Source organism: Pelophylax lessonae, assembly GCF_965119305.1.
Source record: "Pelophylax lessonae genome assembly, chromosome: 7".
Classification (NCBI taxonomy): Eukaryota; Metazoa; Chordata; class Amphibia; order Anura; family Ranidae; genus Pelophylax; species Pelophylax lessonae.
Window position 1 is genome coordinate 227,321,088 of NC_138774.1, and position 23,554 is coordinate 227,344,641.

At 45.8% G+C, this 23,554-nt stretch overlaps 1 protein-coding gene across 1 annotated transcript in view; it reads left to right on the top strand.

Moving 5' to 3' along the window:
- The window catches only part of LOC309560599 (ficolin-2-like), a gene marked incomplete at its 3' end in the record, with an annotated part of 566,275 nt that overhangs the window by 493,713 nt on the left and 49,008 nt on the right, over positions 1-23,554 (top strand). The window contains exons 4-5 of the mRNA XM_082264227.1: positions 6,005-6,136; positions 6,371-6,424. Of these exons, the coding sequence (XP_082120353.1) occupies positions 6,005-6,136; positions 6,371-6,424 (186 nt within the window). The remainder of the gene's footprint in view (positions 1-6,004; positions 6,137-6,370; positions 6,425-23,554) is intronic.

Genomic DNA, 23,554 nt, shown 5'->3' on the forward strand with positions numbered 1-23,554 from the left:
CACCACCACCGCAGCCACTGATCCCACCCCCCTCACCACCACCACCGCTGCCACTGATCCCACCCCCTTCATCACCACCACCGCAGCCACCGATCCCACCCCCCTCACCACCACCACCGCTGCCACTGATCCCACCCCCTTCATCACCACCACCACAGCCACTGATCCCACCCCCCTCACCACCACCACCGCTGCCACTGATCCCACCCCCTTCATCACCACCACCGAAGCCACAGATCCCACCCCCCTCACCACCACCGCAGCCACTGATCCCAACCCCCTCACCACCACTACTGCTGCCACTGATCCCACCCCCTTGATCACCACCACCGCAGCCTCCGATCCCACCCCCCTCACCACCACCACCGCTGCCACTGATCCCACCCCCTTCATCACCACCACCGCTGCCACTGATCCCACCTCCCTCATCACCACCCCCGCAGCCACCGATCCCACCCCCCTCACCACCGCAGCCACCGATCCCACCCCCCTCACCACCACCACCGCAGCCACCGATCCCACCCCCCTCCCCACTACCACCGCTGCCACTGATCCCACCCCCTTCATCACCACCACCGCTGCCACCGATTCCACCTCCCTCATCACCACCACTGCAGCCACGATCCCACCCCCCTCACCACCACCACCACCGCAGCCACCGATCCCTCCCCCCTCACCGCCACCGCCACCGCAGCCACCGATCCCACCCCCCTCACCATCATCACCGCTGCCACTGATCCCACCCCCTTCATCACCACCACCGCTGCCACTGATCCCACCTCCCTCATCACCACCACCGCTGCCACAGATCCCACCTCCCTCATCACCACCACCACCACTGCCACCGATCCCACCTCCCTCATCACCACCACCGCTGCCAGACTTTGATTATTTTTTATTCTGGTAATATATCACCATCGCAATAAGTGGACTGTTCTTGATAATTGCTCCACTTTTAACTGGAATTTGCTCTTATGTACAGTATGTATGTATCTATCTATATACATATATATATATATATATATATATATATATATATATATATATATATATATAAATATAAAACCCTATGTGATTTCCTATCTGTCTTATCTACATATAATACACGCTTCACATGTGCTTTAAAATGCACGGTTTTCCCTTTTAGGAACAGGAAAATAATGACGCTATGCTGTTGGGCCGGTATAATAATGCCTATGGGGCTGGTATGAAATTATTTCCAGGGCTGGTTTTTATTCCCAGTCCGGCCCTGAGCATAGGGGATGGGGTGGACACAGAGGGAGCATCTCCCTTATGCTTCGCCATATATTTTTTAAAACTTTTCTTGGCAGAGATTTCTTTATCCACGTTGATCAATGCGAATGGAGGAATCTGCTATGTTCTTTTTTTTTTTTTTTCCTTCAGCCCATAGGCTGCATGAAAAAAAAAAGAACATTGCATGTATGCCCATCATTAGAAGTGGGTGGATGTTGGGAGGTCTAATAGTGGGCATACCACACATTTTCTGGCAGAGATTTCTTCATCCACATCGATCGATGTGAATGGAGGAATCTGTTAGGTTCTCTTTCGTTCAGCCCATAGGCTGCATGAAAAAAAAAAGAACCCTACAATATATGCCCAACAAGGACCAGCAACGTACTTTTACATCACTGAACACTTAGTGGTCATACCAAGATGATGCCTGCCGATTTAGGCATCATCTTGGTATGTTTTTTTACAGCCAGCGGTCGGCTTACATGTAAAAGTGATCCTAGCGGATAATCATCCGCTAGACTTCTTTTCCAAGCAGTGGGAGGGGACTCCACCCCCCCTCACCGCCTTCCACAGTTTTCTCTGGCTCTCCTGTCCCGCCGGGTAACCCAAGAGTGCAGCCGGTGGTTCCATCATCTGACCATAGAGCTGATTGGAGAGGAGAATGGCTCCAATCGGTTGTGCGCAATTTTAAAGCATGTCATGTTTGGTATCTATGTACTCAGCATAGGATCATCTTTTAAATTTTACCAAACAATTAGGAAATATATATTGTATTTGTGCATTGAATTTAAAAAAAATGTGTTTTTTTTCCCCCATAAAATTGCGTTTCGAAAATCTCTGCGTAATTACCATGGTGAGTCCATGGAATATTTTATATTTTGCCACAAGTTTGGGGAAAATTAATTTTTTTTTTTTACACAATGTCGTCACTAAATGATATATTGCTCACACATGCCATGGGTACATGTGAAATGACACCCCAAAATACATTCTGCTGCTTCTCCTGAGTACGGAGATATTACATGTGTGATACTTTTTGGCAGTCTAGCCACGTACAGGACCCCGAAACCCAATCACAGCTTTCAGGCTTTCTAATGGTGTAAATTGTTGATTTCACTACTCACTACCTATCAGTTTTGGAGGCCATGAAATGGCAAGATAGCACATAACCCCCCCAAATGACCCCTTTTCAGAAAGTAGACACCCTAAGCTATTTGCTGAGAGGCATGTTGAGTTTTTTATCATTTAAATGACAACTTTGTGTAAAAATAATAAATAAAAACAAAAAAAAACAAATTGTAATTTTTCCAACACTTGTGGCAAAATATAAAATATTCCATGGACTCAACATGCCTCTCAGCAAATAGCTTGGGGTGTCTACTTTCCAAAAAGGGGTAATTTGGGGGGGGGAGGGAGTTGTGCTATCTTGCCAATTCATGGCCTCTGTAACTGTGATAGGTAGTGAGGAGTGAAATCAACAATTTACACCCCTAGACAGCCTGGAGTCAGTGATTGGTTTTCGGGGTCCTGTACGCAGCTAGACTGTCAAAAAGTCTCACACATGTGGTATCCCCATACTCAGGAGAAGCAGAAGAATGTATTTTGGGGTGTAAGTCCACATATACCCATGGCATGCGTGAGCAATATATAATTTCAATGACAACTTTGTGTAAAAAAAAAAATATATATATATATATTTTTTAGTAATTTTTCAAACACCTGTGACAAAAAATTAAATATTCAATGAGCTCAACATGCCTCTCAGGACATTCCTTGGGATGTCTACTTTCCAAAAAGGGGTCATTTGGGGGGGATGGGGTTGTACTACTCTGCCATTTTTGCACTTCAAGAAATGACATAGGCATTCAGAAAGTAAAAACTGCTTAAATTCTAGTATGTACACCATAGTTTGTAGACAATATAACTTTTGCGCAAACCAATAAAAATATACTCATTGAGTTGTTTTTTTCAAATACATGTAGCTAAATACATTTGGCCTAAATGTATGACAAAAATTGAGTTTATTGGATATTTTTTTTATCAGAAAAAGTAGAAAATGTAATTTCTTCTCAAAATGTTCGCATTACCCTGCAACTGTCAGTTAAAGTCACGCAGTGCCAAATTGCAAAAAATGGCTTGGTCATTAAGGAGATAAATTCTTCCGGTCCAGAACTGGTTAATTATGCTTAAAGTGCAACAACAAAATTAAAAATTCCTTTATATATAGTGCCTGGGGGGTCCTCTTAATGTGCCTGTAAAGTGGTGAATCTGTAGCATGCAAAAACATGCTACAGCAAAAAGGACATTTCTAAAGAAAAAAAAAAAACGAGTCAAATCCCATTTAAAATGACTTGCGGTTACAATTGTCGGCTATTGAAAACAGAAAGGAAAAAAAAGGCATTGGGTCCCCCCTAGTCCATACCAGGCCCTTCGGGTCTGACAGATGTCAAAAATGGGCGTTTCCACCAGGGCCGGGATCTGGGGGCCTGCTTGTTAACCACTTCTGGACCGGAAGAATTTGCCCCCTTAATGACCAGGCCATTTTTTGCGATTCGGCACTGCTTTAATTTAACTGACAATTGCGCTGTCGTGCGACGCTGTACCCAAATAAAATTGATGTCCTTTTTTTCCCACAAATAGAGCTTTCTTTTGGTGGTATTTGATCACATGTGCGATTTTTATTTTTTGCGCTATAAACAAAGAGAGCGACAATTCTGAAAAAAAAAAAAAAACAATATTTTTCACATTCTGCTATATAACATTCCCAAAAAAAAATCAAAATTTCTCTCAGTGGGGAGCGATCGCGGGTGTCAGGCGGCAATCGGAGCCGCCTGCCCCATGCATCAGAGTCTCCGCTGCCGAGTGGGGGTGGGAGCGTGCCGCCGGCAGCTCACTTTTGCCCCTTAGCTGCAGGCGCGTGACCAACGTATACCTACGTTGGTTCGCGCAGGAGGGGCTGCCTGCCGCAGTACAACTGCGGCGGGCAGTCCTTAAGTGGTTAAAGGGAGCTTCCAGATTCCGATAAGCCCCCCGCCTGCAGACCCCCGACAACCACAGCCCAGGGTTGTCTGAAAGAGTCCCTTTTCCCTATTAACATGGGGACAAGGTGCTTTGGGGTGGGGGGGGGCAGAGCCCCCCTGCCCAAAAGCACCCACCCCTCCATGTTTAGGACATGTGGCCTGGTATGTTTCAGGAGGAGGGGGGCGCTCGCTCATCCCCTCCCCTTTCCTAAACTGCCGGGCTGCGTGCTCAGATAGGGGTCTTGTATGGATATTGGGGGGACCCCATGCCATTTTTTTAAATATTGGGGTGGGGTTCTCCTTAAAATCCAAACCAGACCCAAAGGTCCTGGTATGGACTGGGGGGGGGGGGGGCCATGCTGTTCTCTCTTTATTTATTTTTTTCCAGACCCCCTTTTTTTTTCAGCTGTCAGCGGGGAAGCCCATTGACAGCTGATGACTCATCGGTTGTTAAGGATGCCGCTGCCAGCTTCCCGGCCCCGCTCCTTAACAACCAGCTAACACTGCGCCTTGATTGGGCAAAGCTTTGCCTAATAAGGGTGCAGCGCTCAGTAAATTGCAGGGTGTTCATCGGGGCGAACAACCGGTGAACACCCTGCAAATTTGGATGGTCACCCGAACAGGCAAATGTTTGGCCCAAATTCATGCTTGGGCCAAACCATTCGCCCATCCCTAGTACTCACACTGTCCTCCTTGTTTCCGCTGCCTCTTGGGTAAGATTCCTTTCAAACTGTGATGGATCCTCCCAAGCCAGCCCAAGCCCCAGCCCGAGGCAGAACCCCCCCCCCCCCCCCCGGCTGGGGTTCTCCACAAAGGCCACTGACAGTCTCCTCATCAGTCTATCTTTCGCCTGTTTCACCTGCTGGCATGATTCATCCAATTTAAGGGCTGGCTCAGCCACCATGCCAGGCCCATTGCCTAAGGATTGGCTAAGTTCCCCTAAGTATGCAGATCAACCTTCTTGGTCTCTGCCCTCCAGGTTCTAGACATTTCTCTAAACTTCCAAAACCAGGGGGAGGCATCAGGAACCTGCCTGTATGAGTCACCCGACCTGATCTGCAATAAACTCTTGACCCAGATTCAAAACTCATTATTTAACCATGAGTCAAAACATAAATTTGCCTACACTTACACTAGACGGTGCTACATTTACATGCCTGGTATAAAGAATGGCAGGATCTAGAATAAAGTAATCCCTTCACTGCCTAAAGGAAAATGTTAAAAATGGTGACTGGAAAAGAAGGCTTTTTTATACCTACCTGTTCTGGTGAATATCTAGTTTTTAGTGATTTAAAGAGGTACTGCTTGCTGACCAAGCACACCCCTTCATGAAAATGATACTCCCTGATGGCAGTGGCTTCTTGCAGCAGGATAATGCACCCTGCCACACTGCAACAATGGTTCAAAAATGGTTTGAGAAACATATGTTTGAATTGTTGACTTGGCCTCCAAATTCTCCAGATCTCAATCCAATTAAGCCTCTTCAAGATGTGCTGAAAAAACAAGTCTGTTCTGTGGAGGCAACACTTCGCAACTTACAGGACTTAAAGGATCTGTTACTGATGGCTTAGTGCCAGACACCACAGCATACCCTCAGAGGTTTAGTGGAGTCCATGCCTTGACGGGTCAGGGCTGTATTGGCAGCAAGAGGGCAACCTACTCAGTATTAGATGGGTTGTCCTAAAGTTATGGCTAATCAGTGTACATCTCTACTGTGTCCTGCATTGCAGTAAAGGGCCAGCGGAGGGAGGCACAGAAGAGGACTAGAGAGCTGATACTCATGGACGTTTTGGATGCAGAAGATTTTTCATCGATCAGGGCTCAAAAAACAGTAAATAGCCAAAACACGGACAGTGAGACAGGTAAGTATTAAAAGCTTTTAGGTAACATTTTTTTAAATTTCTTTTAGGTGGTAAATGGTTTTAAGGTAATATTGTTACTCTTTCATCAGATGGAATATAAAGGGCAAGAAACTATACCAATGCTTAGGTTATGTGTTGTGATGTATGGGACATCTGATGACATATACAAGTTTCAGTAGGACTTAATGGCAGCTTTTTTTAATAACATGTCATATATGTTCTGTTATTGTTTAGGAGAAAAAGGAAGTCAGGGGATTACAGGAAAATCAGGTGTTCCAGGTGATAAAGGTTTGTAAAATTCAGTTATCCATCTACATCCTCTGTCTGCTGTCTGACTACCGGTCGGCCGTTTCTTCTTCAGCTCTTTCCAGTATTTTCCACTTTTCAACACATGATTCTTTTATATAGTAAAACACTATCCATTGAGCAGTACCCAATGACTACCAGTCAGCAATCATCCTTTCTTGGTATTGATTATTTTTAACAGGAACATGTACAAGGAACATAATACACTGTGAGGTTGATAGGGGTGACTAATTGGCCTTCCATTTGATGCTGTTTCATATTTCCCGGGTCAGTGCCCCAGAAGGCACCTAGGAGGCATCTAGGAGATATAGCAAAATGGCCAGTGGGCATGAGGCCTATGCATTTCATTCCGCACTGCTTTTTTTTTTAACATGGCCATTGGAGATCATCAAAAGCTCTCAGGCTTAAGTGCCATGGCCTCTTTCTCCAAATTAAAGCCATTGAATATACAGCACTGTGCAAACGTTTTAGGCAGGTGTGAAGAAATGCTATAAATGAAGAATGCTTTCAGAAATAGAAATGTTAAAGTGGTTCTAAAGTCTTAAGGTTTTTCAATTGAATGCATTCTTTGGGTAGTGCTCACCCCTGAAGGAGCCGCTGGTTGATTGGGTTCCCCACTCCTGCATGGCCAGGCAACAAGTATTCTCAAAACTTTCTCCAGACACAAGGAACAGTCTTTGAGCTTGATTTTTATGTTTTATTAGGGGTAATAACTTGGACAGGGAATAGAAATTATGGAATGCCCATATTGATAGCAATAAAACCTGGGGTAACTTCCTCCCTATGTGCATGTTTCAGAACTGTCTTTCTTCCTGAACACTTGACAGTCATTAATAGAAAAGCAAAAGGCCCTAAGGCTTGGTTCACACTATTGTAAATTGGATGCGGGTTTCCCTGCATCCAATTTGCATGTCAAGAGATTGTGAGCGGCTCTCTATGGAGCCAGTTCACATATCTGCAGAGCGACTCTGGTGCCAATTGCACAGGAGTCCTGTGCGTCTTCTGGTCCATTTCAGGTCCGAATTCAGCCAAAAAAATCGGAACTGAAATGGTGAACAGGGACGCTCCGGACCCCTGCTGTGAGTCACTTCGTGTGGAAGTGTGAACCCAGCCTTAAGGACTAGGAACTCTTAGTCAATGTAAGTCGCTCCGATGTCGCCCCGAAGTAGTGCAGGAACCTTTTTCTAAGTCAAAACGACTTGAGTCGCTCCTATTAGAACGGTTCCAATTGCACAGCACGGTCCGGACCAAGTTGCCTGACAAGTTGGAACAGTGTGAACCGGCACTTAGTCACTTTGAAAAGTAGCACAACAGTGTCATAGGTTGCATACAGGACTGACTCCAACTCCATTGTAGGCACTGGTCCCATTTCCACTGACTGCAGGAACTACCAGCCTACCTGACTGCTTCTTCACTAGCCCACCCTGCTGCTACTGAGGATCTCCCAGGGCAAGGTAAAGGAAAGATCTAAGCCTAACGTTGTCTTCCCGAAAGGCTTGCAACATTAGACAGTCTTTCCCCTTGCAAGTTCCTGATCATGCTGATGTACTTACACTGTCATCATTGCTCTTGCGGCCTCTTAGGTAAGATTTCTTCCAAACTGTAATGCTGTAAGGATCCTCCCAAGCCAGCCTGAGCCCCAGCTCGAAGCAGAGCCCCCCCGGCAGGTTCCAGTCAAGGGCCACCAATATTCTCCTCAGCACTCCATCTTCTACTCCACTGCCTGCCAACATGCCAGGCCCACCATCTGGGGAATGGCCAAACTACTCTAAGTATCAAATCAACCATCCTGGCCTCTGCCTTCCAGTTTCCAGAAAGTTCTATAACCTGCTAGGACCAGGGGGAGACACCAGAGACCTGTCTGTATGAGTCATCCAGCCCTGAACGGCAGTATACTTTTGACCCAGATTTAAAGACTCGTTTTACCATGAGTCAAAACATAAATTTGTGTGCACACACACTAGAGGGTGCTACACTCACCCCCACCTAAAATCAGTCATGCCCCCAGCGGCTGGAAAAAAAAATGGCTCCTGAGCCCAGGGCATCCCATAAGAATAATTGGAGGGGAAAGGGGAACAAACTTGTGAGGGGCTATGCACAAAATATAGAACGGACATCACTAAATGGTGGCAGGCTACGTCCGGACTGAGACACTGTTCCGCCCAGCTTGCCGTGGTCCTGTCATTTAGGAGCCGGCTCTTCCCCTTAGCCATCGCCACTGCTGACATACTTAAAGGCTGCCATCCGCATCGGGAGGCAAGACAGTTCTGGACGAGGGTGGAGCTGCCAAGGTAACTTTTCAAGTTAAACAGCGGGTGATTGGTTGCCTGGCATTGCTAGCAATCAATCACAAGCTGATTAACAGGAAAGGTTGTGGAGCTCCTGTGCCCCATTTAGAGCTGTCCTGCCTCCTGACGTCAGCTCTAGACCTGCTGCGTCTCCCCCCCTCAGCTCTGTGTAAGGTAAGACAGGGGAGAGGGCTATGCCACTGCTATGCAGGATAGGGAGTAAGCTGGGGGTGATATAAAGGGGGGGGGGCATGACAGGAGTCTGAAGGAAGAGGTGGGCGATATATAAAAGGGGGTTGGAGGACAGAATTGTGAAGGGGGGCTGATACTGTATGAAAGAGGACTGGAATGTAAAAGGAATACAGGGATGATATGATTGCAACCTGCATTGTGCATGTAGGCAGCCCATTCATTTCAATAGCCTGCCTTACATGCAAAAACGCAGAAAAAATAAGTCCCTGGCCTCATGGGCATCCATAGAACTTTTTTCAGGTGGTTGACAATGTCATGAAGGGGAGGGGCTTAGTCATTATATTTATTTTGAATATTTCTTTTTAAAGGAGAAATGGCACAGTTTTTTTTTTTTTTAAAGCGTTTGTTAACTTTAAAAAAAAAATATATATTGATCCTGTTTCCTTAAAGCATGTTATACAGCACGGTGCTGTAAAAATCAAAGAAAAGTTGCGCTAAAAAAACAAATGAATATTTATAATAAAAGTGTGAAGTTCAGTAAGTGATATAGTGAAAAATGTCCATACACACATCGATATATAACACGAGTAAAGTAAAGTATATTCACAAATATAATTACTCCCACAAACGTGTGGCTAACAACACCGAGAGGGAAATTCCTCCACCAGGATAATATGACCTCTTACCATAAGGAGGAGAACAGTAATGGTCAACAACACCTGTGGCATAACCCCGCCAGGGCCTCTTGGGTCCCGAGGAAACACGGATAGGTAATCACTCCCCTTGCTGATGCCCATTCCTGACCCTATTTTAAATTGTGCCATGCTGAGCCACATGTTGCCGCAGCAGCATGCAGTTTGGCACTCGTGAAAACACGCTACCTTTGCCGATGCATGGAGGTGCTTTTATTAATCAAACATGCTTGTTGTACCTCTGCTGGAACAAAATTTTACTGACTGGACCTCCGTGGATTTTAATTCAATACAGCTGATATAGAAGGTTTTGGCATAATAAATTACAGTACATAAATATAATACTTCACATATTTTACATGACATAATTACACATCCTAACTTCAAGGCCCCGTAGCTAGCAAAAAACAAAAAAACAAAACATCAATATAGAGACATATCAATAGAACAGAACGGCCCCCCAAAGGAAAGCCCTTTCAGCAGGAAATTGTGGTATCTGCTGCAAAAGAGTCCTTAAGTCCAGCAGTACTTTTAAAAGGACAGCTGTCCTTAGCGAACCTGTAAGATAAGAACAGGGCCGTCTTTAATATTGATTGGACCCCCCACATGAAATAAGCAGCTAAACTCAAATCAGTTTATGCAGCATATCAGGCAGTGATTGCTTGGCAGGGGTTACAGCACCTCATTTCTGCTGAATAGTTGTTAGAGGTTGCAAAGCATAATTTCTGCTTGTTTATTGGTTGCTAGAGGTTACTGCACATCATTACCACTCATCAATTGGTTGCTGGGGCTGGGCGGCGAGGGTGTGATCAGTGGCAGTGGTAGGGAAGGATTGGATCAATAGCAGCACCCGGGGGGATCAATGGCAGTGCTGGGAAAGGTGGGGAGGATGTGATCAGTGGCAGTGCTAAGGGGTGGATGGAATCAGTGGCAGAGGTGGGGAGGATGGGATCAGCGGCAGTGCTGGGGGCATTGGATTACTGGCAGTGCTGGGGGGGTGGGATTGGTATCTCTCACTTGCTGTCAAATGTCTGTCAGTGTCCATTTGGTTCCCTCTGCCTGCATGCGAGAGAGGAGAGGAGAGGAGAGGAGAGGAGAGAAAGAGGGAAGAGGGGTGTGAGTGAGTGAGGGGGTGAGAGAGAGAGGGAGGGGGTGAGAGAGAGATGGATGGGGATGAGAAAGAGGGGGGGGTGGGAGACATGGGGGTGGGAGAGAGAGTGGGTGAGGGGGCATAAGAATAAGGGAGAGTGTGAGAGGGGGGGTGGGAGAGAGGGGGTAAGAGAGAGGGGGATTGAGAGAAAAGGGAGTGGGAGAAAGGGGGGGAGAGAGAAAGGGGGGCGAAAGAGAGAGTGGGGTTGATAAGTGATATAAACAGATATTTATACAGCGCTATATAAAATCAAATAAAGTGACAATGTGCATCATATAAATCAATAAACTCGCTTAAAGTGCAATATATATTCCTCTTAAGTGCAATAAATAATGTCCATAAGGTGTATTCAAAGTAAAGTGCATAAGAGTCCACTAAAATATAAATATAACCGTAGATTAAAATTCAATAAAGTGCTTGATAGATGTTTCATATAAAAGTGCAAGTGACACCACCACCGTTTAGCCACCAGATGGACTCTCACCTCACTGAAGCATTAAACCAGCATTGACTCCTCAATATGACCAGTATAAGAAATGCCACTTCCTGAATCGATCTCACTGAAGCATTAAACCAGCATTGAATCCTCAATATGACCACTTCCTGAATCGATCTCTCACCATCCCATGGACATGATATGTGAATAAAGATAATGAGGCATCTAAGTGTACACTGCTATTATCCTTTAATTGATTCACATTCAAAGTAGAATTGCACTCACATGAATCGGCACAATGGGCTTGTACGGACCGTACACGCCAAAAACAAAAAGCTCGTCCGTCCAGGTCTCCTCCCCCTAAGGGTTGATAAGAGAGACTCCCTAGCCCTGTTCCTGTCTCCCTCGTTGCTCCCCTGTCCCAGCCCCTGTGTGTGGGTAGGTATGTATGATGTATATACCTACCTCCTGCCCGTCCTCTGGGCCCTCGTCAGCCTGTCTTTCTGTTGATGTTACACCTGGGAGCAGACAGGAGAGGAGGTTGAAGAGGGAGTGCAGGCTCTGGAAGCCGCCCTGGATGCTGCTGCTCGGGTCAGGGTGGTGGTGGAGGTCTTCTCCCTCCCAGGCTCACGGCTCTAGCCAGTCTCATGCTGTTCACCTTCCACACAGCTTCGGGGCCGCCTGTGAAGATGATATGCAGAGTTCGGGCATATCATCCTGCCCGCACCCCAAGGACGCCACTGTCGCCACCACAGGACCAGGACTCTACATGACAAGGGGCTCAAGGGGCAGCTCCTTTGGGCCCCCCAAATAATGACTGGGCCCTGGGCAGCTGCCCCTTTTGCCCTGCATTAAAGACGGACCTGGATAAAAAAAACAATCCTCACTCTAACTACAGTGCCTTGAAAAAGTATGTTACAACCAACAACGTAAATGTATTTTATTGGGGATTTTATGTGATAGACCAACACAAAGTGGCACGTGGTTTTCAAGTAGAAGGAAAATGATAAATGGTTTTCAAAATTAAACAACATATTAAATAAATATGTGAAAAGTGTGGCGTGCATTTGTATTCAGCCCCATTTACTCATAGGGTCCTTGCACACGGGCTTTCTGCCCAGTGGACTCCATTTTGCTCAGCTGGTGACCAGTCCGGATCTGCTCACTGTGCTGAGATGAACCTGTCAGAGTCCATCTGATCGGATAAAAATGGACAGGCAGTCCAGTCTCATCTGATCCGATCCTCCATACGGATGGAAAATAGGGTTACCATCCATCTGAATTTCACAGACAGGATCGGATAGCAGCGGGTGTCAGCGGACATATCACCGCTGACATCTGTTGCTCCAAAGAGGTGCATGGAGCATCCGATCAAGTCCGCCTGAAAAACTGACAGGCGGACCTGATCAGAAAGCCCATGTGAAAGGGGCCTAATACCACTAACTAAAATTTAGTGGAGCCAATTGCCTTCAGAAGTCACCTAATTAGTGAATAGAGATCTGTGTGTAATTTATTCTCAGTATAAATACAGCTGTTCTGTGAAGCCCTCAGAGGTTTGTTAGAGAACCTTCGTGAAAAAACAGCATCATAAAGGCCAAGGAACAGAGACAGATTAGGGATAAAGTTGTGGAGAAGTTTAAATTGATTGTAAAGTCTAGTTTTTTTTCCTATAAAAATAAATAAAACGTATTATACTTAGCTAATCTGTTGCAGTGGATTTGCACAGAGCAACCCAGATCCTCCTCTTCTCGGGTCCCTCTTCTGCTCTCTTGGAGCCTCCCTCCTGGTGAGTGCTCCTGGAGCAAGCAGCTTGCTATGGGGGCACCTGAGCCAAGTCACAGCTCCCTGTGTCCATTCAGAAACGGCGCCCAAACCTGGCACTGCCCCCTCTCTCCCCTGTTTGGCTAGCTGACTTTAATTGACAGCAGTGGGAGCCAATGGCACCGCTGCTGTGTCTTAGCCAATCAGAAGGGAGAATCTCAGATGGCTGTGTCACTCCTGGACATCGCTGGACAGAAAGGGACCTCAGGTAAACGTTAAGGGGGCTGCTGCACACAGAAGGCTTTTTATCTTCATGCATAGAATGCATGTAGATAAAAAACCTTCTGACTTTACAACCCCTTTAAAGCAGAGTTAGGTTATAATAAAACATCTCAAGCTTTGAACATCTCACGGAGCACTGTTGAATCCAGCATCCAAAAATGGAAAGAGTATGGCACAACTGCAGACCTACCAAGACATGGCCATCCACCTAAACTAACAGGCTGGGCAAGGAGGGCATTATTCAGAGAAGCGCCAAGAGGCCCATGGTAACTCTACAGGAGCTGCAGAGATCCACAGCTCAGGTGGGAGAATTTGTCCACAGGACAACTATTAGTGGTGCACTCCACAAATCTGCCCTTTATGGAAGAGTGGCAAGAAGAAAGCCATTGTTGAAAGAAAGCCAAAAAAAGTTCAGTTTGCAGTTTATAAGAAGCCATGTGGGGGACACAGCAAATATGTGGAAGAAGGTGCTCTGGTCAGATGAGAGCGAAATTGAACTTTTTGGCCTAAAAGCAAAACTCTATGTGTGGCGGAAAACTAACACTGCACATCCCCCTGAACACACCATCCCCACCGTGAAACATGGTGATGGCAGCATCATGTTGTGGAGATGCTTTTCTTTAGCAGGAACAGGGAAGCTGGTCAGAGTTGATGGGAAGATGGATGGAGCCAAATACAGGGAAATACTTTATTAGAAGAAAACCTGTTAGAGTCTGCAAAATACTTGAAACAACCCTAACCATACAGTCAGAGCTACAATGGAATGGTTTAGATCAAAGTATATTCATGAGTTAGAATGGCCCAATCAAAGTTCAGACCTAAATCAAATTAAGAATCTGTGGCAAGACTTGAAAATTGCTGCTCGCAGAGGCTCTCCATCTAATTTGACAGAGCTTGAGCTATTTTGCAAATAAGAATGGGCAAAAATTTCACTCGCTAGATGTGCAAAGCTGGTAGAGACATCCCCAAGAAGACTTGGAGCTGTAATTGCAGTGAAAGCTGGTTCTACAAAGTAATGACTCCGGGGGGCTGAATACAAATGCACACCACACGTTTCAGATGTTTATTTGTAAAAAAGAATTGAAAACCATTCATAATTTTCCTTCAACTTCACAATTATGTGCCACTTTGTGTTGCTCTATAAAATCCCAGTAAAATACAGTCAGGTCCATAAATATTGGGACGTCAACACAAATCTAATCTTTTTGGCTCTATACACCACCACAATGGATTTGAAATGAAACAAACAAGATGTGTTTTAACTGAAGACTTTCAGCTTTAATTTGAGGGTATTTACATCTAAATCAGGTGAACGGTGTAAGAATTACAACAGTTTGTATATGTGCCTCCCACTTTTTAAGGGACCAAAAGTAATGGGACATTTGGCTGCTCAAGCTGTTCCATGGCCAGGTGTGTGTTATTCCCTCATTATCCCATTTACAAGGAGCAGATAAAAGGTCCAAAGTTCATTTAAAGTGTGCTATTTGCATTTGGAATATGTTGCTGTCAACTCTCAATATGAGATCCAAAGAGTTGTAACTATCAGTGAAGTAAGCCATCATTAGGCTGAAAAAAACAAAACAAACTCATCAGAGAGATGGCAAAAACATTAGGTGTAGCCAAATCAACTGTTTGGAACATCCTTAAAAAGAAAGAACGCACTGGTGAGCTCAGCAACACCAAAAGACCCGGAAGACCATGGAAAAAAACTGTGGGTGATCGAAGAATTCTTTCCCTGGTGAAGAAAACATCCTTCACAACTGTTGGCCAGATCAAGAACAATCACCAGGAGGTAGGTGTATGTGTGTCAAAGTCAACAATCAAGAGAAGACTTCACCAGAGTGAATACAGAGGGTTCACCACAAGATGTAAACCATTGGTGAGCCTCAAAAACAGGAAGACCAGATTAGAGTTTGCCAAACAACATCTAAAAAAGCCTTCACAGTTCTGGAACAACATCCTATGGACAGATGAGACTAAGATCAACTTGTACCAGAGTGATGGGAAGAGAAGAGTATAGAGAAGGAAAGGAACTGCTCATGATCCAAAGCATACCACCTCATCAGTGAAGCATGGTGGTTGTAGTGTCATGGCATGGGCATGTATGGCTGCCAATGGAACTGGTTCTCTTGTATTTATTGATGATGTGACTGCTGATAAAAGTTTTCTGAAGTGTTTCGGGCAATATTATCTGCTCATATTCAGCCAAATGCTTCAGAACTCATTGGACGGCGCTTCACAGTGCAGATGGACAATGACCCGAAGCATACTGCGAAAGAAACCAAAGAGTTTTTTAAGGGAAAGAAGTGGAATGTTATGCAATGGCCAAGTCAATCACCTGACCTGAATCCGATTGAGCATGCATTTCACTTGCTGAAGAGAAAACTGAAGGGAAAATGCCCCAAGAACAAGCAGGAACTGAAGACAGTTGCAGTAGAGGCCTGGCAGAGCATCACCAGGGATGAAACCCAGCGTCTGGTGATGTCTATGCATTCCAGACTTCAGGCTGTAATTGACTGCAAAGGATTCACAACAAGGTATTAAAAAGTGAAAGTTTGATTTATGAGTCCCATTACTTTTGGTTCCTTAAAAAGTGGGAAGCACATATACAAACTGTTGTAATTCCTACTCCTTTCACCTGATTTGGATGTATATACCCTCAAATTAAAGCTGAAAGTCTGCAGTTAAAGCACATCTTGTTTGTTTCATTTCAAACCCATTGTGGTGGTGTATAGAGCCAAAAAGATTAGAATTGTGTCGATGTCCCAATATTTATGGACCTGACTGTACATTTACGCTTTTGGTTGGAACATGACAAAATGTTGAAAATTTGTGAACATTGTTTCAAGGCACTATCTACACAGTCATTATTTCAAGGCACTATCTTTACAAGACAAGACTATCTACACAGTCTGTTAGCAGGGGGTTATAATCCTGCCAACAGGAGAGAGAGAGAGAGCCGAGAAAGCCTCTGCTCTCATGCACTTTTCAGGATCAAGATCGGGCTCAGGTAAACATAAGGAGGAAAACCGACCACAGAATGTTTTTTACCTTAATGCATTGAGTGCATTCCTTCTAGCTTTACAACCACCTTAATGACTGTGTTTCAACCTACATATGAAATTGATGATCATTAGCACCTGCTTAGTATAATTAGTTAATTATACACCTTATCCTACAAGAAATCCCTGACTTTTTGCCATTGTGCAAGTGTGAACATTGATGATGGTTTGAAGCCAAAGGATGGTCACACCAAATATTGATTTAATTTCGATTTTTCTTTTGTTCGCTCACTTTTCATTTTATAAATTGATAAAAATTAACAATTAATATATATATTTCGGAAACATTCTTACTTTACAGCATTTTTTCACACCTGCCTACAACTTTTCTACAGTACTGTATATATTAGGGCTTAGAAGGGTGTTACCAAAAAAATATATGCTCTGTCTTCCATATCCCATGAGCAGAGATGGAAAGGTGGAAAAGCTGACCAAGGTGGGCACCAGGCAAAGACACCCATCTGTGAGAGCTGTAAGTACACAGAGTATGGGGGAGCAACTCAGTCCCAGAGCTCCCCTCTAGAGCTCACTTTGCATTTGTAAACTTTATAAAAGCAAATTAAAATATATCTTTTTTAAAGCATTCTTACTTTACAGCATTCTTCACACCTGACTAAAAACTTTTGCACTGTACTGTATATGTACAGTATATACAATTATTTTGTTTATGTTGCAATACTGAGAGTTTTTTATGTTTATTTTAGGTGATAATGGCACAAGGGGAGAGAAAGGAGAAAAAGATAAGCCTTCCAATGGAAAAGATTTCCATATTTTAAGTTATACTTAATGTTACATACTTGGGAGCAGCTTAACAAACTGTGGTGTCTAACACAAGTTCATAATGGTCATCCAGTAGCAAGGGTGATGTCAAACTGCACCTCTCTTCCCTCCCTGTTTATTGCACCTTGTCAGAGTCTTTACAAGACAAGAAAATATTTATATTATATTTAAAACATTTTTTAAAATAAAATAGGTGTAATTAGGACATCAGACACTCCCAAAAGTGTGACCGACAAAAGGTCTAAAGCTGGCCATAGATGGATCTTTTTTCTTGATCAGCCAGCCAGCTGACCAAAAAAAAAACTGAACAGATGCCCCCATCCACACATTCAAGGTATATGGGGAAAGCCTCCCTGCTACGCTATGGTATTCTGACAGCGGGGAGACTCCTCCACTGATCAGCGCTGCAGCCATTTGGCAGCAAGAGCTGAGTGAGTGAAAATATATTGGCAGTCCTGTTTTAGGAGGAGACAATCAGCTCCTCTTGAATGGAAACAGCCATATGTAGCGCTACCCCCGCAGGAGCCGCTGGTAAATAAGGAATCCTCCACCCTGCATAGCCAGGCACACAGAATTTCCATAGCACTCTCGAGTCAAGAAACAGTCCTTGCAGCTTTGTTTTTTTTGTTTTTTTTTTTTTATTTAGGGGTTAATAAACTTGGATGGGGAATGGGGTATTATGGGACGCCCACTTGATTTTAGCAAAACTCTTCAGGGACAACTTTCCTCTGTACAGTATATGCTCTTCAGCTTCCTCTAGCACATCACTTGCTTGCAGCCCAACATCACAGACCCAGCTGGCACACTGTTGGATGATCTGACAAAGATGGCTCAGTCAGAAAGCAAAGGCACATTACAGGCAGGGACCGTGGTGCCCCTTGGTTGTGTAGCAAAGTCCTAGTGCCCAGCTGTCCTCCTGCGGCTACTGATCTCAGCACCACCCCTTCATGCACTGCCAGCCCACCTGGCTGCAGCTGCTCCTTTCACTAACCCTCCTGGCTAATCTCCCACAGTGCTCCCAGACGGAGTCTGCATCCATCCCAGACTGCACTCCCCAGTCCTCCCAGGCTGCCTCTCATTCCTCCCCAACTGTCTCACTCATCAGCCACCGGCCTGTCTTTTCCCTGGAGATCTCCCAGACATGCTTGCTGGCTCCTGCTGTCCTCACACCTGCTCCCCTGCCACTGGACAGGACTCCTCCTTGGGTTATCAGAGGATCCCTCTTGCGCCCAAGCTCCCAGGCCCAAGGTTACTCCCTCTCAGACTAGGGGGTTACCCTCAAGGGCTCACCAACAGCCTCCTCAGCACTCCAGCTCCAGTTTCCACCCAAACATTGCCCCTGCTGGCCTGACCCAAAAAATGTAGGAGGTCCCTCCCCCTGCCAGCCCATTTGGCTGGGGATTGGTTGGGGGCCCTAATCAATACTCGTGGCAGCTCCTCCTACCCTCCCTCTGATTCTTCTGGAAGATTCTGTATCACTCCAGCAAGGGGGAGGTATCAGAGATGCGGCCTGATGGGTCATTCCAGCCTCCTTGGATCACTCACACCCTGAACCAGAATAGAGGTTCAGACGGCAAAGAACATAAAATCAGAGATTTCATTACCTGTGGTACTAAATTTGTCACCTATTTACTCATGTGCCCATGTGGTTTGAAATATGTAGGAAGAACCACAAAATGTCTGTATAAGAGAATTAATGAAAATGTTTACAAGATAAAAACTGGATTTAAAAAACCATAGTGTGTCCAAACATTTCAGAGAAAAACATAACAGAGATCCATCAAAATTGAGATTTTGGGGCATCGATAGAATACAACCGCATTGGAGAGGTAGCGACATGAAAAAAGAAATATCAAAAAATAAAACTTTTTGGATTTACCATCTCAATACCTTACACCCCCTTGGCTTAAACCTTGATATCGATTTAAATTGTTTTTGTCAGTTACCTTGGTGGAGGCTGAAGTGCTGAGAGGGCTTCCTTTGCAGCTCGGTGCGGATCACCCCTGGAGGTGGAACAGGAGATGACACGTCCCAAGGAGAACTGGATGCGGGTGGATTCCGTATGATGAATGGCATGGTGTGGACTCACAGGACCGTTTCCAGAGGATCTAAAGATGCTTGAAACAAGAGACAAAAGGTTAATGCCAGGCCGAGGGTCATACACAGTGAATCAGTCCGAGGAAATGGAGGTACAGAGGGGTAAGACAAGGAGAGAGTCCGTGGAATCCAGGCCGAGGTCGGTACACAGAATATCCAGCAGAGGTATGGTTCAGGCAAAGAGTGGTCAGGCAAGCCGAGGTCAAACAAGGAGAAGTGCAGATGGGTCAAGGAGCAAGCCGGGTCAAAAGCAGGAACGCAGATAAACAAACAGGTCACGGGTACTAGAGCTGATGATAAACCAGCACTGAAGCACAGCCAAAGAGCGCCTTATATAGGGCCAGGGCTGGGGAGAAGGGCGTGGTGACACACCTGCTCTGCCTCCAGCGTTCTATTGTTGCTGAATGGTAATTCCTTTCCTGACAGTGCCCCCCCCCCCCCCCGAGGGGCAGCCTCTGGATGCCCTACGACCACATTTTCCCGGAAACTTGTTGTGAAACTCTCTCAGGAGTTTAGGAGCATGTATGTTGCCTAATGGTTCCCAAGAATTGTCTTCCGACGGGTATCCTTTCCATTTGATTAAATATTGAGTGTGATTGCCTTTCTGTCGACCGAAACTGGAGGAGGTGGTAACTCTTCTCTTCCAGGGTAGGGGCTTGGTATCGCCGGTTTAAGCAGCGAAGCATGAAACATCGGATGGATCTTAAGAGAGCCAGGCAGGATTAACTCAAAGGCTACAGGATTCACTATTCTTTTGACCTCAAAAGGACCGATGAATCTGGGCCCCAACTTCTTGGACAGGCAAGATAATCTTAGATTAACTGACGAAAGCCAAACCTTGTCTCCCACCTTGTATGCTGGGTTCTCCTTCCGTTTGAGATCACAGAACTTTTTATAGGCCTGTTGTGCCTTCAGAATATTGTCCCGTAACAACTAGAGATTAGCTGCAATGGCTGCTAGCCGATCATGGACTGCGGGAACCGTAATTTCCTTATCCAGATTGGGCAAAAAGGAAGGATGGAAGCCATAATTAGCCCAAAATGGGGTTTGGTTGGTTGCGGAGTGCACAGAATTATTATAGGCGAACTCCGCGCATGGAAGCAGGGAGGTCCAGTTGTCCTGAGCACTGGTGCAGAAGCATCGGAGGTACTGTTCCAGGGTTTGATTTGTTCTTTCAGTCTGCCCGTTGCTTTGTGGATGATAAGCAGATGACAGGGACACTTCAACCGCCAAGGATTTACAGAGCTCCTTCCAGAACCTAGAGGTAAATTGAACGCCTCGATCCAAGACTATATTGTTCGCAAGTTCATGAAGCCTGACCACCTCTTTGATAAATGTATTGGCTGTCTCCAAGGCAGAAGGGGTACCCATTATTGGTAGGAAGTGAGCCATTTTAGAGAGTCGGTCTACGACCACTAAGATGGTAGTAAACCCTTCCGTGGGTGGAAGCTCGACTATAAAGTCCATAGATAGACCCTTCCAGGGTAGTTCCAGAATTGGCAATGGTCTTAACAGTCCCCATGACTTTACTTTTGCTCCCTTGTTGCGTTGACAGGTGATGCAGGAATCTACATATGTTTTGCAGTCCTGGTGTAATTTAGGCCACCAAAAGTGGCGTTGAATGAGTTTGAAGGTCTTCCTTACCCCAAAATGCCCTGCAAGTTTGTGGTCATGGAAGGTCTTGAGGACCATCAATCTCACTTGTGTGGGAACAAAAATTTTCTCCTGAAACCAGAGGAACCCTTCCAGCTTATGTAGAGATTCGGCTTCTTGTCCTGTATACTGGGTAGAGGCTTGCTGGAAGGCTAGGCAAGTGGCTGGAGCTTGGGATTCGGAAGGGAAGCAATGATCCAGGCAGTATTTGGATGAGAAGGAAATCCTCTACTTAATCCAATCAATCTGTGGATTGTGGGCTTGGAGCCATGGTAGGCCTAGGATGACCGGGAATAAGGGAGAAGACAGGGCATCGAAGTGGAGGAGTTCTTGATGACCCGAGTCCATGGTAGTAAGGACCGGGTAGGTCTCCCTGGTCACGGATCCGGAATTAGGCAGGGATCCGTCGGCCAGGAAAACTTGAAGCTGTTGCTCCTTGGCTTGCAGGGGTACCCCTAGCTTCGCAGCTAGTGTACAATCCAGGAAGCAACTGCAAGCTCCAGAATCAATAATTGCCGTGAGCTGGATCCTCTCTTCTGCTACCTGTAGGGAGACAGGAAGGATAAGGTGAGCAGGGAATGGCTCAGAGACCTGACAGTTCGGGACAGACCGTAAACAGCACTTACTAGGCCTCACAGGGCAATTGCGGAGGAAGTGGCTGGAAGCTCCGCAGTATAGACAGAGGTTCGCCTGGCGGTGGCGTTGTCTCTCTTCGGGGGTCAGGGAGGAATGAATGAGCCCAATTTGCATAGGTTCCCCCGTCTGCACGGGCATTGACAGCTGGTCCTGGAAGAGGAGAGGCCATAAATGGGACCTTTGGCATGACCCACGTGGCTCGAAACCCTTGAAGGCGTTCTGAGCGTCGCTCCCGCAGACACCTATACATTTGGATGGCAAGAGCGATTAGATCCTCTAAGGATGCAAGTGTTTCTACCCGAGCCAGCTCGTCTTTTAAAGCTTCCGAGAGGCCATGACGGTACTGGTATTTCAATGCTGCCTCGTTCCAGTCCGTGTCGGCTGCCCATCTACGGAAGTCTACCGTATAGTCCTCGGCCGGGCGTTTGTTTTGCTGGAGGGCATGCAGGGCCGACTCTGCCATGACTGTACGCTGGGGATCCTCGTATAATTTGGCCATAGCCTCAAAGAAAGAGTTTGTGGAATTCAGGATTGGACTCTTCTGTTCCAAGAGATTGTGTGCCCAAGTCTGAGGTTCTTCGGCCAGTAGGGAAATTATGAATCCCACCTTGACGGACTCAGAGGAGAAGGTCCTAGGTCGAAGGGCTAGGTACAATAAACAAGCATTCCTGAAGGCCCTGAATTTCCTATGCTAACCACGGAAGCGTTCTGGCGTGGGCACCCGTGGTTCCGGGGGCGGAGCTGAAGCCGAATGGCCGGAGCTAGCTTGGGCCGGAGCCAGCAGCGAGCTAGTGGTTGGCTGATTCGGGTCAGGTGGAGGAGAAGGACCGGCCATGTTGAGTACTCGACCCTCTAGCTGGAAGTACCCATCTTGTAGCCTTTGCACAGCTTGGGTCAGGGCTGAAACCTGCTGGCATAGGGCCTCGAGCTGGGAAGCACCTCTGTGTGCCTCTGACATGGCTGGTTTATGCTGTCAGTTACCTTGGTGGAGGCCGAAGTGCTGAGAGGGCTTCCTTTGCAGCTCGTTGCGGATCACCCCTGGAGGTGGAACAGGAGATGACACGTCCCAAGGAGCACTGGATGCGGGTGGATTCCGTATGATGAATGGTGGACTCACAGGACCGTTTCCAGAGGATCAAAAGATGCTTGAAACAAGAGACAAAAGGTTAATGCCAGGCCGAGGGTCATACACAGTAAATCAGTCCGAGGAAATGGAGGTACAGAGGGGTAAGACAAGGAGAGAGTCCGTGGAATCCAGGCTGAGGTCGGTACACAGAATATCCAGCAGAGGTATGGTTCAGGCAAAGAGTGGTCAGGCAAGCCGAGGTCAAACAAGGAGAAGTGCAGATGGGTCAAGGAGCAAGCCGGGTCAAAAGCAGGAACGCAGATAAACAAACAGGTCACGGGTACTAGAGCTGATGATAAACCAGCACTGAAGCACAGCCAGAGAGCGCCTTATATAGGGCCAGGGCTGGGGAAAAGGGCGTGGTGACACACCTGCTCTGCCTCCAGCGTTCTATTGTTGCTGAATGGTAATTCCTTTCCTGACAGTTTTATCATGACTTCTAATTTCTCTGGAGCATTATTTTTACTCATAGAATTTTATCTTATTGTAAATGATCCCTCTCTTAATTTATATATTTGCACCATTCATCTTGTTGCACTTAATCTACATCTGCACCTTTACCATTCACTATTCGGGACATATATCCCCAGTGGTTTTTCATTTGGGGTAGATAATACTCTCTACCCATAGTTTTCGGGACATTTATCCCCAGTGTTTTTTATTTGGGGTTTATAATATTCTCTTCCCATAGCTTTCACAATTCTGTCACTGTCCATTACTTCTATCCAGAAGTGAAATTGTCTCAGGATGTTCTTGACCTATGGGATATGTATCTGTCCAATAATACTATCATTGAGGCCATATTTATCCCTCCCTCACCTATTATCTATTCCTCCCAACACACCACCACTTACTAGATGGTGTGTGTTAAGTATTCCTTTCTAAATTAAAACTTTTCCATTAGCAACCATCCATTTTTTTTATATTTCATTTTTTTCAATTGTATTATCAATAGAA